This window comes from Poecile atricapillus, chromosome 8 (genome assembly GCF_030490865.1).
Source record: "Poecile atricapillus isolate bPoeAtr1 chromosome 8, bPoeAtr1.hap1, whole genome shotgun sequence".
In the NCBI taxonomy this organism is placed as follows: Eukaryota; Metazoa; Chordata; class Aves; order Passeriformes; family Paridae; genus Poecile; species Poecile atricapillus.
The window spans coordinates 21,556,595-21,569,800 of NC_081256.1; the positions used below are offsets into that span (position 1 = coordinate 21,556,595).

General features: G+C 35.3%; 1 protein-coding gene across 6 annotated transcripts in view; it reads right to left on the reverse strand.

The window, feature by feature from the left end:
• Nucleotides 1-13,206, reverse strand: part of NAALADL2 (N-acetylated alpha-linked acidic dipeptidase like 2) — a 415,927-nt gene that overhangs the window by 79,273 nt on the left and 323,448 nt on the right. For all 6 annotated transcript variants that reach the window (XM_058844296.1, XM_058844298.1, XM_058844297.1 and 3 more), the window contains 2 exons: nt 12,569-12,774; nt 10,953-11,072 (listed from right to left, as the gene is read on the reverse strand). In XM_058844296.1, the coding sequence (XP_058700279.1) occupies nt 10,953-11,072; nt 12,569-12,774 (326 nt within the window). The remainder of the gene's footprint in view (nt 1-10,952; nt 11,073-12,568; nt 12,775-13,206) is intronic.

Here is a 13,206-nt window from a genome sequence, read left to right on the forward strand (position 1 = left end):
GCTCTGAAAATAAAGATTATTATCTGAGATAGTTCCAAAACCTAAGTATAGCATTGAACAGGGATACTGTAATTTCTATGTACTGTCAAGTACCAGAAAACTAAAAACACATTTAAATTTTATTAAGAAAATGTGGGGTTTTATTAATAATGTTACAAGGATATGCCATTGCTTTTTCGCAGTAAGCAAGCAAATCACAGAAAGGCTGATAATGTATTTTATTTCAGAACTGATTAGCAGAGTTCTACAATACAGACAACTGGTAGCTTCTAATTACTGCACAATATAATCTAAGAAAAATATCTATAGCATTATATTTCAGGTTTCATCCTCCAAATTCTGATCTTTAAAAGTTAATTATGATGCAATAAAATTGAACTTTCTGAAACAATGCACACACAGTCTGTAAGGGAGAAATGTTTGCACTGCACAAATTGAGAAAACAAATTGACAAATCCGGTAAAATGCATTCTAAAGCTATTTACTCTGGTAAGGAAGACTAATGAATTCTACATATATATATTTCTGAGAATACTAAATAATACGGCATCTACATGAATTTTCAAGGGTGCAGATTCTAGTCAGCAGTGTGGAAAAAATTTACTTCACAAGCCAATATATTTTAATGGACTAAAGCTATTGAATCCCATAAACATGAGCTCATTTTTTCCTCAATATTAAATCTTTCTCTGTGCACTCCACCTGCCACAGTTTCTATCTCTGGCCTCGCTGCTGAAATTGTTTATGCAAATAATTGTATGGACAGGAATAGTTTCACTAAGCACACAACTTTTATTCATAGGTACAAAATCAAGTGTGCATTTGCACAAACACACACACACACATTTTCAAATTACAAACAGCCTGGAAGCTCCAGACCACGATTTTCATTGCTTGTTTCATTGTCCATGGTATTTATATGAGAAATCACGTGCAAGTACTCAGATGTATTTAATAACATTATTTCTGACACAATTGAGTGTGAAGCCAAATACGTTTATATTGTCTACTTTATCCTTTTCTCTAAAAAAGGGAATATTCTTATACTGAGATCAGTTGTTTTCATGTGAGCAGCAAGTTTCTATCCAATAAATAATGAAGGTGTTGACTAGCACTGAATTTAGTGCTTTTCCCTGAAAAATGTTGGTAGAAAAAAACTCCATCCCAAGCTGGCTCTCCATTGACATGTAACACCTCTGAAAATTTATCAGTTTCTGTAAACTAGAAATCCATGATTAATAATTATCCTAAACCACTGATTTTATAGTGGTTTCCAGGGTGTAGTTGAAAATGTTACATAGAAGTCTGTGCTTCTATCTTTACAAAATAAACATGGAATTCCTTCAAATGCTTAAAAATTGTTTTCATGACACAGAGATGTGATCTGTGAAAAAAAATCGGACTGGCATTAATTACCCTCCTTCTAAATCCTGTTTAAATCAATTATCACTTCATTTATTCTTGAGTTATTATCAATATTAATCAATCTACAGTTACAGAGGTCTTTGCAATTCTCCTCTGTAATGTTGATTCAATGTTATCTCTCTTTTAGTTTCTGGAACACCCTTGCCCACCACATTTTAGAGCCCATAGCTTATTTTAGCAAAGATACCCTGGATATCATTTTGGATACCCTGGGCTCTGTTGCCTTATGGTATCTTGAGACTTCACAGCACAATTAATTCAAGCTTTTTCCTCATTTTCCTGACAGGATGCCATAGCTTCTTAATAACTTCCAACTACAGATTTTGGGCATACTTAAAAATTTAATATTTACGTTGCAAAACAGAGAAAATTACCTATATTGTCTTCTCCAATTTTTATTATATCCTATTAGTTAATCTGAAAAATGACAGTTATATGGTAAAAACTAATCCAAAATCCACTTCCCTTGCTTGTCTGAGACACACCAGTTAATTTCAAACACCAAATTTCATATTAACTATGAGGAAGATGTAGCAATCCTCTCAAGCTGATATTCAGTGCACAAAGTGTGTCATTTTCTTTTATGTATAATAGCTTTTGTCCAAAATGTAAAAAGGTGACTGCAAAGAATAAAGATCACCCATGGAAGAAAGGGAAAACAAACATTGCTGTTTAACAGTGCTGACTTCAATAAATGATAAAAATCATTCCAAATTATTGTGGTAGATGCACTGTGATAGAAGTCAAGCACAGATAATCTAAGTTTTATGATCTTGTGGACTGGAAGCTGAAACACATCAGAGAAACTTATTTTACAGTAGAGAGAGGAGCTGGATGAAATGATTGCTTGAAACCCTTGTAAATTTTGTTTTTGTGCCATCAAAGGTGCTTTACATACTCATTTGTATTTACATTCCACCTCATCACACCTCTTATTTGGCATCCATGAAACAAAATTCTCATTTCCTTTATTTAAAAAAAAAAAAACAACTACAAAACCAACCAAAAACCTAAACAAACCCAAACCAAGCAAAATGCACGTTTGTTTCATTTATAACAATGATCCATCAATTTACAGGGAGAGAAAGATTTGATGTGATTTTTTTTTTTTTTTTTTTTGCCCCTCCCCAAATCTCCAGAGCCCCAAAGAAACATTTACTCCAACATAATCAATTCCAAAGCACCCTGGATCCTGAGCATTCAGTTCCATTTTAGCTGCACAGGCAACTGTTTCACAAGTTTACTTGAACATATTTTGTAAATAAGATTTGTGATACTTTTTTGGTGTTTGGAGTTAATTACACATTTTGATTGACAGCTGCAAATAACTTCTAATTGTTTCAAATAACAATCTAATCAGTACACAAAGCTTGATAAGCAGGCCAAATGCAACAGACAAAAGGCAAGAAATAAAATACAGCATACAAGAGAACTTTTTTAAAAGTAATGAATTTAAAAGCAAATATGATTTGTAATTAGCATGAAAGAAATTAAAAAAAAAATCCTACTGCTGCAGAGTTGATGTGCTCTACCTACCATGTCAGCCTATACCATAGAACATCTCGTTCTCTTTTCTTCATAAGTTACTATTTGCTAGACTATAGATTTGTTTCAGAGTTAAAATGACCTTAAATATCATTCCCTTCATCCTCATCCCAACTTGAAACAAAAAAACAAAGTATTTCTGTTTTAATTTATGTTGCCCAGTAGCCTAAATTCCAACTTTTCTACTGAATTTCAACCTCAATTTTTCATTTTTTTTTTTTTTAATAAAAGCATGACATAGAAACTTGCTAAATTTACAGGATTTAAAAAAACTATAGTGGTCACTTGTCCATTTTATGAGAGAAACTTTAAAACTAAAAGCTAACTAAATAAAAACTTTTGAGTATTACTGAGATTCCAGATATTTATTAAATAATTATCAGTAGCAGAAAATGTGAATGAACTAAGGGTAACTTTTCCACAAATATTTGGACATTTTTATGGATTTCAAATTGCAGAATTAGTGGGTAATTTTGAATCTTTTAGTTAGCCAGAACTGCAGAAACTGAAATCTTTTCCTTGCCTGTCACAGACACTGGTAACGTGTGAAACATCAGGGAGAGCACCTACATCTCTAACCTCACAAACCCACGAGCTGCTCATTAATCTTAATACTAAATATTGTTTTCCTCTTCCATTCGGACACAGATCACAACAATATCCTATGAGTGCTCAAAAGCCTACGGAAAACATCAATAGCAATAAATTAGAACAGCATGTGCAGCTTTTTGAAAACATATACAATGAAAATTAAAAGTGATCATTCTTCTGTTAAAATAAAAAAAATGAAGATGTTAAAACTGAGAGGAAGCCAGTTCCCAACAAGATTTTTTTAGGGGATGTTTGTTTTTAGAAGTCTCCCTTCTATTGCTGAATTACCTGTTGAAGGTAGAACATGGAGCCTTTTTTGAAGTAATTATACAATAATTATCTAATCAAGACAAGGATGAGGTGTTACAAAGCAGAGAATTCAGCAGCTCTGCTAAACCTCCTTGGAAAGAAAACTTAAAGCATTTGAAGTGTTAAAATAGAAGGCAACAAAACAGGTTTTGAAATCTGTTTCAATGCTCTGTCAGGAGACAAAGGTTGGAGCTGTGTGACCTTTAGCTGCCGAAATAAAGCTTTTTGCAGAACCTCCAAGAAAGCTATTTCTTGCATTTTGGCTTTTCCTGACATCTGAGATTATCTGCTGTAAAATGTTCTCTGTTCTATCCAGTGAAGTTCCATTCTGTGTGCACTTCAAGACAGGAGTAATACTGTGGAACTGTGGCTCTGATTCAATAAATAAAAATGCACCTCAACTACATTACTAATTAAAATATCAAGAATAATTTGGAAAATACAGGTATTTTTCACATGTATTCAACTGGCTTGAAATTGCTTTTGAAATTTCACATTCCCTGTTTATGGTGCCCCAAAAATCTCCCTTCTAGCTCTATTTAGTCTTTTTTTCACACTAGAAAAGACACCATCACCAGAATCTGCTGGTGGTAAACAGATGAAGAATGAAGAAACCAGGTAAATCTGAGAACAGTTCAAGTTTATATTTGAGATTATTCAAACTGTCACAGTTTTAAATGGATTTGGAATGATTTTCCTCATACCTGGTTTCAAAGAATTCATCAAAAGAATTCTATCTTCTTCCCAATAAATACGCCTAAGTTAAAATTTTAAGATTTTTTTTTTTCCTTTTGATGACTGACATTAACCAGGTCAGGTGTTTGGGGCTTTTTTTTTTTTTCCCCTTCCCAAATTTGAGTATTTCCTATAGAGGTATACCTAAACAAGAGACACAGAAGTTCAATGAACACCCTTAAAGCAATCAAGCTTTTGTTTTCACATGTAAGAACTGTTACTGCCACAACACTGAAATTAAAGGGAGGAAAATTTATTTAACAAAAAGATGCCAATCACCATCATTTTGAGCTGATTTCTAAACCTGAAGCTTAGAGGACATGTCAGAGTCGTCCAAGCCTGACAAGGGTCCAAGCTGATAAAGAACTTCCAGCCTCCAAATCAACTCAGCACGAGCAGGAATTCCAGACTCTTGACTGCACCACTGGGGCTCAGGTCATCAGTTACTGGCTTACTGTTCCACAGAGGTACTTTTAATCTCCCTGGGAAAAACAGCTTTAAACTACACAAACCAGAACAAAAAACCCCAAAGAAACAACAAAAAACCCTCATCCAAACCAAAACCTCCCCCCAAAAATCACACACCTTCCCAGGTTTCTACAGATCTGCAGTTCCTCCCACTCCTCTGACTTCTGTGACCTGCTCAGTACTCTAGGAAATAGCTCACGATTTTACAACATAAAAGAGAGGTGCATCATTTAAAAATAAACATCCTCATGCTTGTCCAAAGAACAATCAATCCCAGCTGTAAGGCAGGCTGAGACAGAGGGAGCAGAAGTGTGTCAAAGAGCACCTGAAACCTTCTCCTTCCGAGGATATGAGGCTCAGCAGGCTCAGAAAGGCCATACTGATACTTTTGGCAAGGTTAAATATATATGGCATTACTGAAAATAGGTTACCCTTTTATTTATAACAAACAAATGGTCTGCTCTTCCCTACCCAGATGCTTTTTAATTTTTTTTTTTTCCAACAAGAATGTGCAAACTAAAGAGTAAATTTTGCTGCACAAGATTTTGATTCTTTTTCTGTGACAAGCAGAACTAAAGCCTGTGGCTGCAGCTGTTGTGGACCAAACACCATTACACAGACTTAAGTCTCATTTCAGTTTATTCTAATTTCTTATCAATTCTGATTTAAAGGTGCTTGCTTTCTTTCTGGTTATTTGGCCATACACCTAATTTTTGCACATGCATTTATTTCCCTGCTTGTGTAGTACAGCTTATAGCTATTGAGTCAATTTCATTTCATTCAGCAAATAGTTAATAATGATGAGGGAAACATCAAGAGAAACTTTTCAATGATTTCTGTTTATGTAGGAACTTTAAAATACCCAAAGCTCTCAATCTATCTTCTTTTGTAAGAACTAAAAGTTTACTTTTAAACTCTCTACATGAAAGGTTTTTCTATTGCTAAGAAAACATCTTTCTATTATCATGAAAAAGTCAGATCTGAAGGGAAATAATCAAGATGAAGTTAAACAAAGGAATATTTAGACAGAAGTGAAGTTAGTTTTCCTAATACTCAAGTCTGGCTAAAGTGTCTGGAAGGGAAAAACAAATCCATTACATGGTACAGCTCATTAGATGAGACAATATTAACCAGACTGGCCAACAGAAACCTTGAGCCCCATTTTTGCAGCAGGAAAGGAATTACTTCCCTACTCCAGTACTACACTTAAAAGTAATGAAATGTTCAGTTTAACTCAGCTTCATTCACAATGGCTGTCAAAGCAGACATTTACATTTCAAAACAAGAAAACCTTTCTGAAAGTATACATCATTTATGCCTCTATTAGAAACCTATGTAAATACAGGGAAGGACATGGAAGCAGAAAGCTTGAGTCATTAGGAACAAAGGAATTGTACCAGGTCTCCAACAATTGGGAAAACTGGTTCATTATTACATTATGTCTTGCTAACAAACTCTTTTCTCCATGTTTAACAGCAATAGTATTTTCATAGCATCAAAATATATGAGCAGGTTAAATTACTCACTGTCTGAATCAGTATTTATGTACTAAAATCATTCAATTTGGAAGAAGAGAGAAAAAAATATTTAACAGCAGAAAAAGCAGCCTTTTATCAAAAAAAAAAAGTGCTTAGAAGATGCAAAAAACCCCTCCTGCAAATCAAATCCACCATTAAATGAAACTTTTCACATTGGAGAAGCAGCATCTTAATTAATTTAATAGAGCTGGCAATGAAGTATTGCCAATTACATTAACAGCATCATTCTAACATAGTTAGGAATTCCTGAGATAGAAGTTCAGAGCACAAACTTCTGATTCTCAAGAGATTTTCTTTTGTACTCAACGCAAATATAAAAACTAACACCAGCAATCAGATCTAACACTGGAAGTGATAATAGGTAAAGACTGAAAGCTCATGGGGAAGCAACAGTTTTCTGTTATAAGGCACAGAACAAGCAATTCGAATAATCATGGTGTTTTTTCTTGTTTACAGCTACTGATATGTGACACCAGGAGATCCACTATTAATGCTGACAGTATCAAAAAAATGAGAAACACACAGAAGCTGGAAGAAGAGAATCAATGCTGACATTAATGTAAGTTTTTGGTTTTTTTTTAAATCAAGAAATAATGATAGCAACATCTATGCAGAAGTTTATGTCTGGTTTTACTTCATAAAGAAAAAAGAGCTTTCTGTCAATAACACCACCTTTAAATGTAGAGATGTTTTATGCCTTTTACTCCATTAGTGGAAACAAATACTGATAAATAGCATGGAACAATACTTGGCACAGTCATTTTTAATGATCAACTCGTTCATCAATAGCTTTAAATCACTCTTTTCCTTGGGAGGCAGGAGCAGTAAGTCTTGTTGGGCTCAGCAGTAACAGCAGACCTGCAGTCTGATGGTCACACAATTAGTTCAAAGACAACAGCAATAAATTTATGTTTCATAATAACTTTTTTTTTCTTTGTGACATGTCCATTACAGAAAAAATCATTAATGGCCTTATTTACAGAGAACGAGTCCCAGCCTCGAACAAACCCAATTTACCAATGACACTCTGCCAACAAATGGTGATTCACCAACTGAGCAAGAGAATTAACCATCATTTTCTGTACAAAATAACAGTAGACAAAAATATAACTTGGCAGTACTTCCCTCTTGTTAATGTGGACACTAATTAGTTATATAAAAAAGATTTGAATTAAATATGTCAAGGTCTCAGAACTGTTTGAGTTCCTCTTTGCTTAATTAATCCAAATATTTAAACTAGCTTCTTCGTGTAATTTGGTGTTTCAACCAGAATCCCACAGACAGGCATATAAAATTATTATTTGCAGACTGCTTATGTAGCTCCCTTTTGAAACCTGCAACTAATATGAAGATATAATCCCTTTATAAAAAACATCCTTTAAGAAGCATGGTCTCTGTTAATTAGCCAAGCACTTATTCTATTCTCTGATTTCCAGACCTCACGTAGCAGACAAGTTATTAAGTTTCCTGATTCCTCTTTTCATTGTTGAGTTTAGAATATTCATACAAACGACATTTCAGCTAAAACTTCTTCCCTACTTTTCACAGAAATTATGGGAAAAAAAAAAATATTGTGGAAGCTGCAGTGAATAGCAACTGTTCAAAATTTTATTTTTGGAAAAACAAACCAGCACAGAAAGCAAACACTGCTGTATGCATTGGCCCATCTTAGCTTTTTATTTCCCCATAGTTCTCTTTAAATTATGTTCCTTGCAGCATCCACAGAGAGCTCTGCACTTAGTGTGATTATTACTTGAGTTCCTTTCATGGGACAAACTACAGTTTTTCATTGTTATCCCCAGAATCCTGACACTTATACTCTGTAGGCTTTTCTAACATTTATTAATTTTCCCTAGGAATACATTCTCCCTCTCTTTCACACAACTTCAGCACTACAGTGAGCACTGAACAAAACCCAAAAACTGGTGAGATTTCAGTCTCACTTGCTCCAAACAATACTACAACACTGTTTAGCAGTAGAAGGAAAAATAATACATGACAGTTTCATTTGTTGTGGTCTAAAAATGGAATTGAATTATGATTTCAAGCATTGAATCCAAAGGCTCAGCGCAGGATCTTCCATGTATTCACAAATTATGGTAAACTTCTATCTAACTAAATAAGACAGTGTAATCTAACTTTCCTTCTAAAATGGACTGATATCATTAATTCAAAATGCCTGTTTCACCTTCTTTTCTGTTCCAACCTATATTCAGAGCTCACACAAATTAAAATTATTGTTTCCTCTCAGAATTTTTAAGCTTTTCTTTGCAACCTGCACCTGGTAGCAAGGATTTCATGTGAACAGACTCACAGTTTCTTCAAGATGAGATGAGCTCCAAAAACTCACATTTCACCCCATTTGCACTGTCATAACTTACAGGTAACTTAAAGAAATATCAATATTCTTTATAAGCAGATCATTCTTCCAGAGGAAATCTTCTGGACACATGGCAAATTGTGAGCACCCATGGGAACAAAGGGGCATCTGTGCTGGGCTGTTCCATCACTGTCAATATATTTGACATGAATTCAGAAATCTAGCCAGCATTTGGAAGCAATAATTCCTATAAATCTTTTTAATGTCACAAACTGTATGACAGTTATATTAATTACAAATAGTAAGATCCTACAGAAGGGGAAGCCATACAGATAAAATGCTCACAACAGGCATTTTATCCTGTACTTTTTAAATGGGGCTTTAGGATAAACATGCAGAAGGGATGCACTCTCAGAATTAAAGAATCAGAAGTGAGATGGAAGATGTTTGCTGGGACTTAAAAAAAAAAACAAAATAACAAAACATTCTAGTCAAGTTTTATTAATTAACAGGGGCAAGGCAAGGCTGCTAAAGGGGTTCTTTCCACACTGCTGAGAACAGAACTCTGTTACTAGAATTACAAAATATTACCTAACACCATAGAAATAAAGCAGAAATTTGCTTCCTTTTCAAAACAGAGGGCATGAATGCAATGCTCATACTAACATGGCATTTATTAGGATGAAAGAATTGAGACCTAATAAAGTGATAAATAGATAATAAAAAGACTGCTGCAAAGCTCCAGACAATTTAGTTTTCAGATCACTGCCATGGATTGTGTTGTGGAGTCAAAGCAATAAAGTGAGAAAAAAAACAAATAGGACCTAATAACTTACTCCCTTAAATGGCAAATACGTGTTTTAATGGAGATAGAACTACCAACACCACTAGGTTAGCAAAAGGCTAGCAACTTTTCAGAATGGCATTCTTGCAAATACAACAGCTAAAACTGATGATAGAATTTGAACTGACATATCTGTAACACCTGGAGAGTCACATATATAACATTATAAATACCCTTCCAGAAGTGGAAGCTTTTTTTTTCTCTGAAACAATGTTGCATCACATTTTTCATAATACTTCCACAGACTAAATCAGATTCTTTCCATGAGGAAATTAGCACTTAAACACTGAACAGGAGAAGTGGTTAAGACACTGCTAAGAAGCAATTTACTGATATCATTTTACTAACTTAGTTGAACAATTGCCAAGCCTGATCAGTTTTAAACTGCATTTAATCCAAGATGCAGCTTTGAGGAGTGTTTATTACCAAATGCTTCAGAGGCAAGTCAGAGAAACATCAGAATAAGTACTCATTTGGCAAACTTACAAGAAAAAAAACATCTAAAAAGCATAATTTATGAAAGTGAAATTGAACTCCATTTCATGCATATCACTTCAAACTGTTTTTGTCACTAAGAATATGCCTTACACTATTTTCCATTGATGTAAAGTATTGATAAATTCAGAAACCTCAGGTTTTATAATATGCAATAGGGTCATTAGTTTAAGGCCTCCGTGCCCTCACAGCCGTGGAATATTCTGACTCCAGATGAGCTGCACAGGCATTGCTGAGCACCCAACCTGACACACTCACTTCAGTCTTTATTATGGCAGGAGCAACACTCTCATCTGGGAAATATACAGGTTTAAATGCAAATTGAGAAACAGTCTGGAAAGACCTGATTAGGATGAGAAAAATGTGCTCTGTGCTGAAGAATAACAAATATGTCACTTTAAAGCCACCAAAAGGTAAAAAAGCTGTAGGGCATGCAAGTATGGTCAGACTTTGTCTAACAAACAGGTGAAACAAGTTACCCCTCCCAACCTCTTAATACATTATTTTTTAAAATAAAATTTAACCTGCTCTAAGAAAGACAAAAAAAACCCAACCAGTTAACGTGAGGTTAAAATTCTTCAACAAAATAACTACCTATTGCTGTCTAATGTCAACTGATCTTTAGGAGGTCAACCATGTACCCTCATAAACCACATGTGAAACCAAACATTTTGTGTCTAACCTCTGCTGCCAGCTGCTGAAGAGAAGGGGATGCAACGGGGTGTAGAGTTGAGTTGCCTGTGACTGGATTATGGAGGCTAATGTAGGCCACAGCATTTCTCTGAAGAACGCTCCTGAAATCCTACAACACAAGCAGGAAAATGGTCAGTACTATGAATCATTAGAATTAAGGCTGGTTTTGTTCTTCTGGTTGATTCCAGGGGAAAACTGCACCCTGCATTTCCATCCTCTGTGATTCCTCAAGTATTAGCTAACTACTGCTTCTTACAATATGCTCTTATGAACTTCAAAGGATATTTTAGTGCTATTTCTCTATATAGCAGAAGTTGTAATTCCATTTCACACATATTCTAAAGAAAATGCAAACAGGTCTGGGAGGAATTAAAAATTACTACACTTGTAAGGCCAAAAATGAAAACATTACACACACTGTGAAACAACATGATGGCCTTTTAAACTTATGCCTGACAGAAGACAAACTTCAAAAGCAATCATTATCAACAGTTAAATGGACTCAAATATTTAGAGACCAAATGCAGATTTGAATTGCACAACTTCCCCAGTGTTTTAATTTTATTATTTTTTAGACTATAAAAATAGCATGTACAAACTGTTTCAATTATTATCTCTTTTTTAAAAGGATCCCCTTTGCCTTCTCAGTAATGAGTTCCTCTTTGCATGAAGTGGCTCTTTATATTGAACAGAAGGGGTGTAACGCAATTACATCTGATGCAAAGCTGACTTGAAGTGGAACTAAACAAATTTTGCTTCCAGCCTGGATCTTTTCAATTTGATTTTTTCACCCCCTCTTGTTTCTGAAGAATAATCATGTTGGAAGTATGAAATTTCAATGAGGGCTGGCTGCTTCTTACGTACAGTAAAAAGCAATTAACTCTTTATTTCATCTACTGTTTTAATTCATTGAACCATTAGAGCTGGAAAAGCAGCCATGAAATTCTCTGCCTAAAGGAGCAGAAACTCCTTTAATTTATGACCTGAAGTCTACTTTAACCATACATGATCATCAATATTTTTTGAGGTATTTTCTTCCAGCGAGCTGATTCCCATTCTGCTCAAAGTAAGAGCCCAAGGAATTGTCTGTTTCAGATTGTATCCAACTCCTGAGCACAAATCTGTGAGAGGTGAATCAGCACTAGCCATGGAGACACTGCAAGGTTTATTTAATTAATGTAAACCATTACCAAATCTCTTCTTTCTCTCTTGATTCACTTCTCCCCACACTAAGCCTATTGAAAAATTATTAAATATTAAACCCTCACGAAGGTGCAAAAGCTCTCTAATCTCTTCCTGTGCTGATGTCATTTTTTGAGGTTTTCCTCCCTCTGTCAAACCCTGGCAATGCCCTTTTACAGCTCTGTGCTGAATTAGGGAGGGAAATCAGCTCCCAGAGGTGCTGTATGTGCAACCTCCACAGCCATGGCAACATCCTGGTGCCTCGTTATCCCCAGGAATGGCCTCAGTAGATGTTTTCCCTGGATCTGCAGACCTCAGAGACCAGTTAATGAGCCCCCAATTCCACGTGGCAATTCCATAGTGATTCCATGCTCTCAGCAGGAGGAATCCTCGTTGCACTGAGTTGTCCCAAAGCAGTTTTACCTCAGCCCACTCGTAGGAGCCGATGTTCCCCCAGGCTGTTCCTCCCCAGGAGCAGAAGAGCACGGTCCTGTCAGGCCTCCAGCCCCTCTTCACCTTTGGCATCAGGGCTTGGAGCAGGGCTGTGGTGACAGCAGTGCTGCTGGCCCAGCCTTGCCCACCATAACCCTTCAAACTGCTGTGATGGCTACCAACGATGACGTATCTGTCTGAAATGAGGAATTAAAAAAAAAACAACCAAAAAAACAAAAAAAACCAACTTTTTTTTTTGTTTTTTATTTTTTGGATACTCAAGATTAAAAGAATTCCAAACAACCCTAAAAATGAACCACATTAGTAGTGTGTAATGTCATTAACGCAACACAAAGCTGTCAGCCAAAATATAGATGATGACATGCAAGACAATCATACAACAATTATACATAAAACTGTGAGTACTACTTAAAAATGAGCTAGTAAGTAAATATATGTAGACAGTTTCCTAAATTAATCCCCATGCCCTTGCCTTCCTTGTTTGCTTACTGCTCTCCTTATAGATCTGATATAGACCATTTTTACAGCCAGGACTAGGTCATATAGACAATCATGCTCACAGTAGAGTGTTATGGAAAAAACACAAAATAATAAGCAGGAAATGATCT